This window comes from Phaethon aethereus (genome assembly GCF_964289735.1).
Source record: "Phaethon aethereus genome assembly, chromosome: 3".
Lineage (NCBI taxonomy): Eukaryota > Metazoa > Chordata > Aves > Phaethontiformes > Phaethontidae > Phaethon > Phaethon aethereus.
This window is the reverse complement of record NC_138576.1, coordinates 98664700-98671086: the sequence shown is the minus strand read 5'-3', so window position 1 is coordinate 98671086 and position 6387 is coordinate 98664700. Positions and strand designations below refer to the sequence as shown.

Below are 6387 nucleotides of genomic sequence, written 5' to 3'. Positions count from 1 at the left end.
CAAACAGGTTTAGTTGTCCGAACAAGGAATTTTAATTTTAGGTCAACTATTGAACTAGGTCAACATCCAGTTCACAATGTCTACAGATAGTGGGCATAGCCAGTCACTACGGTAAGTTTATTGAAGCACCAAGCTCCACACAAGACTGTAAAATACATTTTAAACTACTAGTAAGAAAGCTTCTTCAAGTCAACAACACTATTAAGGGCCAGAGTTTAAGGACTAAGTTTTCACCTTCCAAGCTATTTTAAGACAGCCAATCCATTGCATAAGCAAACCAAACTGCTACATACTGAAACATATAGAGCAGCAACTGTATTGAACAATTCCTGTAAATAATTCAAGGATACATTGAAACAGTATGGGTAAATTGTAATTTTTTATTGGAAAACAAATATACAACTTGGAATGGATTTGAGGCAAATCGTGCCATAAGCAGATTTTTTGAAAATAAGTGGCTAAACAAAGTTTAAAAAGCATAGTAACAAGAGGAGAAAATGTTTTCTGGTACAGGACCAGCAGTACAAAAAAACTTGTGTACGAGTACCTGGATAAATCACCCGTTTTGCATTAGTGCAACTTAAGTTTCATATTGTTGACTGTCAATCGTCCACAACGTTAAGACTCCACATTTCAACAACGTGTTACAGGTATGGCCACAAACAAGTTACTGTGAAGTAAGCTAGGAGAATGATTTTTACAGTGCATTAGCCACATATATATATACTATTCACATGGTTCTATCCTGCAGTTAGCTGCAACAGTCTTCATCCTCCATCACAAAAGCGCAATGAACTCCTTTATGTACTGGAGAACTTAGAGCCAGCATGTCGCTTTAACTAAGGAATTGCTAATGCATGGTAAACCCTAGCTTACTTTATGTAACTTGTTACACTAGTCATACCTAAGTCTCCTAAAGAAAGCTACTTTTTTTATTTTAAACAGACAGCCCAGATGTTCCCTCAGTTAACCAACTCCATCTAACTTTAGATGTGCAGAAGGGCTTAAATATCCAGAGTAAGCCACATGCAACATTTGTTACTTAGATCAATTTTCCAAAAATCAGAACAATGACAGTAAGATAAAGGAGAAAAACATGGAGGAATGGCCTTCTAATTACTATACATGCATATTCTTTTGACAGTAAGGGAAAAACCTTTTACAGATAAGTTACAAACAGAGAAAAGGCAAATAAACAATTTTGTACAAGAAATTTAACACATTCTGTACAATGTCTTCACTTCGCTGTCATCATTTGTACAAACTCTGTAAAAGGAAAGAGTTACATAAGTTATCCAGAGAAAAAAATCTGAATTGCAAGATCCGAGAAGTGACCTGCCTCATTAGTGTGGAACACTGTTGCAAAACTCTATTTTCAGTCACATTCAAAAAAGCATCTTCAAGACAGTCCCCTTCACCACTCACACCTAAAACACTCCCATCTTTAGTGGGAAAAGGCCTTTACTTTTATCAAAACAGTTTGTCCCTCAGTGAATTGGGGAACAGCCTTACTTCCAAAACAAAACATTACAGGGTCCTTATGCCCACTGACACAGCGTAGGTAGGGACAAGATATTTAGCTGAAGCAACATGTGTTGGTTTGAATTTTTTTTCAAAGCAGAATAGCTTAAGCCTTACTATTTTGCCTGACTAGCTTTAAGCAACTGAATCCTTGCTTATTCACAGCACACTGGAAGTTAGATCCCACAAAACAGGATTCTTCACTTATCTTGCTGAACCATAGTTTCAGGTACAAAAACAAACAAACTGGGAACCTAAGAGTAGTTAACTGGTTGCTCAAGTTTCAAAAGAGCAACTGGAAACAAGAGATGCCTACCCTTCTCTAGCACCAGCCTCTAAACAGTCTATTCATAAGTACAGTCACAGAGCAGCAGCCTTGTTCATAAAAACATCTTTTCACTCAGATGAGTGCTCAGCCTGAGGCCACAACCAAAAAGGCCCTAAAGGGAAGCCACACCTACACCTCAGAAACAGTAAGGCTATTATCTGAAAATACCCTAGCTCTTCTCTGCAAGATGTTCGAAAAGTTAAAATAAAACAAGCTTAGTGCTTCTGAGCTGCAAGCAATTGTCTAACAGAACTCCTCCTGCTTGCATGACCTAAGTTTCAATGCCAGGAAGAAAGGAAATAAAAATAATCTACTGCTGCAGCTGATTTGTCTAAAATATTTAAGAGGTCTTCTAAAGGTCTTAAAACTTCTGCATATTTTAGAGGCTTTAGCCCTTTAATTAGTAATTTTGAAAGCATTAATGAAAAATGAGTGACTTGATAGATCAACATTTGTTAGTAAATAGAACAGTATGTGAATATCTTGATAGCTTCCTTATTCTAATGGTCAGTAGACATCATTAGATTTAAAGTTATTTCTTACACTGCACAGCTGAATAGTCATTTTTTGCCTTTGACACAAAGGTAGCAATAACCCACTCAAACCTATTTAGAGGTACACGATGTACATACTAAAAAACATTAGCTTAAAGGAACACCAACTGTTGAGATGATCTCATCTGAACATTGTCCTATTTAAATGTGGTGTGGCACACAATCACCAGCATTGAAAGTGCTACACAAAAAGAATCTCTTAACAACTCCTTACCTTCATAGTTTACTTGGCCATCACCATCAATGTCTGCTTCCCTAATCATTTCATCAACTTCTTCATCTGTTAGCTTCTCCCCAAGATTTGTCATCACATGACGGAGTTCTGCAGCACTAATGTAACCATTACCATCCTGCAAGGGGAAAAAATGAAGACTGGAATAGACTTGTCTAAGGCCTAGAGACTCAACTATAACTTAAGAATACTGCAAAGTTGAACATTAAGAAGTTAGCATAGCTTTAACTAGCATTTGCACAAGGCAAGCAAGAGCTGTAAGCATATCTGCAGTGCTGACCAGGATCTTAGTCTTTAAGACATTTAAAACAACTGATCCAATGCAGTCTACTTTGTCTGTCCTATCCAGAGACATTTTTTAATCACTGACAAAGCAATCAGCACCTTTTGCAACCTTTTTAGGTGACAGATGCCTATTCAATCATGTGGCTGTCTGGTTCAAGTGTATTTCTTAAAACAGAAGCTACTTATCTCATTTAGCTGTTTCATGGTAGTCTAGCACAAAGCCACACGGCCTTCAGAGACCACTTTCACATATTCCATCCCAGTTGGGACAATGGATATCAAGGTACCAGTGTATATAAACTCTGGACTGACTTCTCCCCACACACCCCAAGGTGCTTAACATCATGTATTTTCTGTTTAAAAGTGCATCTTGATTGATTAACTTTAGACTCACTTAGCAAAGACTAAGTGAAAGATTTAGGAGATTACAATTTTAAATATTTAAGCATTTCCCTGCCAGCCTTGTGGAAGTATTTTAGTATCATAGCAATGGTACCTTAATAGTATCACCCACTACTATCATGATGACTCATTTGACTTTCAGGTACAGTACCACAGTGGTGGTAGGGTGCAAAGGTTCTAGATGACAGGACTGCAGATACCCTGCAGGTACTGCAGATTCAGTGAGGAAGCTCCTGACAAGTCAGACGGTTTTCATAACGCAAGTATTTAAGGTAAACATTTTAGTACCTTGTCAAACACACGGAACGCTTCTCTAATTTCTTCTTCGCTATCTGTATCTTTCATTTTTCTTGCCATCATTGTCAGAAACTCTGGGAAGTCAATTGTACCATTGCCTGCAAGACAGTTACTTTGTTAGAAAAAGCACATTTTAGGTGCTTTATGAAATTACTTATTAGTAAAATCTTACCATCAGCATCTACTTCATTGATCATATCCTGTAGCTCTGCTTCTGTGGGGTTTTGACCAAGCGATCTCATCACTGTCCCCAACTCCTTTGTAGTTATAGTACCATCACCATCCTTGTCAAATAGTGAAAAAGCTTCTTTGAATTCTGTACAACAATAAAAGAGTTAATCCTTTCAGCTTTGAAATGTTAAGTCTACTTAATCATATGAGAAACCACTGCTGTTCGTAAATTGTAAGTCACAAAACTTGATTTCATTCAAGAAAATTTCAGTGTACTGCTCAGTCTCCTGTAATTGTAATGCCAATATGGAAGTATCAGCATCTAGAAAACAACCCTCCAAGTCTACAAATCAACAACATTTTGACCTAAATAAGATGCATCCCTTTCCAAAGTACTCAGATGTTTGTTACTATCTTCAGTAAGGATCCCTAGTACAGAGCTGAAACAAATAGCTATCTGCAACTAGAATGATCCACATCCTTGATAGGAACTATATCTCATAAGATGGTATGAAGTCATGACAATGCTGAAAAATGGTACTCAAAGTACAAATGCTACAGCTTAATAACACACCTATTACTAATAGAGGAGACAGGACAATGGAAAGAGGTATAATCAGACAATAAAAATAGTTTCTCATAACTCACTTCTACTTGACATGCAAGTCTGAACAGTATATGCTAAATGAAGCTGCAGTACTAGCACATTGGTCTTAATACTTGGCCATACCTAGCTGAAAAGGAACTTCTCCCAGTTCTCTCCCATTGAACTTCTGCAGTTCTTCAGTCTATGTATATACACAACTCCAGTCAGTTATTCAAGGATGAAAGTCACTGGAGTCTTAACTTCTGAAAAGCTGCTTAGAAATTTGCTTCAGCCCTACTGTATCATGAAACAGCCTTCACAGAACTAGTGAAAAACAGCTGTAAGACTGTTTAACTGTGTTTCGATGCTACCTCTTAACCCCCTATAATGGCTGTACTGCAGCCAGCAATATTAATACAAGCATAACATGTTTAATTGTCCAGTCCAAAAGTAGAGTTGGTTTTAATCCATGCCATCTGTTTGTCTTTGGCCACAGACCTTAAAACTAGCTCACTGGACTGTGGTAGCTCATACACAAATTACAGTTAAACATGAAACACTTATCTATTCCCTTGTACAGTTCAGAACCCTTTACAGCTTTCAAGGCACTTCAGATCATGCCTTTGATGAACTCAGTAGCTCAAGGGTACTCCTGCATCAGAAATATTTCCAAGAATTAATTTTTCAGTATTTCCAAGCAGCCAGCTTTCCAGACAGTGGGTTTCCCACACCAGAATTAAGTCACAGTAAAAGTTGTGTTTTGACATGAACTGCATAAAGTCTTACTTCATCCATTTCATACTCTGAAACACTCGAAGTGAGTACAAGCTGGCAAGTGTTAAAAATGCAACTACAAAAATAGGCTTTTTATAGTTCATGAATGCAGCTATAATACCAGAGCCACAGTTGAGTCCTATCCAGGAAAAAAGCACTCTTCTGCATCTAACAGTTTGAAGTGTTCCAAAAGCCAACTCCCACTGTTTAGAACATAAGAATCAGAGAAAGGCTACCACAGGACCAGATGAAACAGTTTCAAGCCAGTATTGTATAATCACAAAGCAGAAATAGGCCTACCCAAACTGGCAGCTATAACCTGTACCTACAGTAACTTGGCAAGCAGTCTTTGGGGCTAGTTTCAGTTAGCTTGATTAAGAGTAAAATTTTACACCAGGGAAGAAAAGGCTTTTGGATCAAGCCTAGTAGAGAAATTCACAGTCTGTCATGGAAGAACCTCAAAAGGGGAATATTGAATCTTCATCAAAAGTCAGGTACTCAAGTGTTAGTAAAAATGTTTATCTGTTAATGACTTCATCCTTAGCTTGAAGGATGGACTGTCAACTGTCACTAACCCAAACATGAAGCACACTTCACAGTACCACAACGACCCTGCTTAGAAAAAGTAATACTTAATTGTTACACAGAATTCAAAGACTTGCTTTCTACAACACAGGCCATTCAGAGGTATATTCTGAACAACTGAACCACTCAAAGGACAACTCTTCACCTTTCTTTTACTCAAAGATGCTGTAGCCTAAGAAACAGCCAACTGTAAAACATAATCATAAAGAAAGTAAAGTAAGTCAAAGATCAGGAGCATATTCACATTTGAAACGCTGAATTCAGTTAGGAATATGAGTGAAATGCCTCTAACCACTTCTAGGAACCACCTCCAGAAATTAGAACAAAGGAATAACCACCTATGCAGATATAGTTTAGATTAGAACAAGAACAACCTAGCATACCTTTGGAGGATTTGTGACAATGGCCAGTGAAGGCAGCTATGAAATAGTGAAGTTTAGTGAGCAACTCAATTCTGCCTTCCTGCAACAGAAGATTATAAAACACATCTCATGACTCCATGTAGCATGTAAAGCAAAGCCTCCCTCTATGCAACACTCCTCCATATCAAACTGCAAATGCAAATTCTCTTGCATCCTAGATAAGGCTAACCTGTCAGAAACCTGAGGACAGTGTCAGCAGAATCACTCATCTTTAGGCCAGCCTACAAAGT

General features: G+C 37.8%; 1 protein-coding gene across 1 annotated transcript; it reads right to left on the bottom strand.

The window, feature by feature from the left end:
* Nucleotides 1-1237: 1237 nt before the first annotated feature.
* Nucleotides 1238-3861, bottom strand: CALM2 (calmodulin 2; the record flags this gene model as incomplete). The annotated part of the gene is made up of 4 exons (XM_081997663.1): nt 1238-1266; nt 2618-2753; nt 3611-3717; nt 3792-3861. 4 exons carry the CDS (start codon nt 3859-3861, stop codon nt 1238-1240), a joined length of 342 nt encoding a protein of 113 aa, XP_081853789.1.
* Between the last annotated feature and the right edge of the window lie 2526 nt (nt 3862-6387).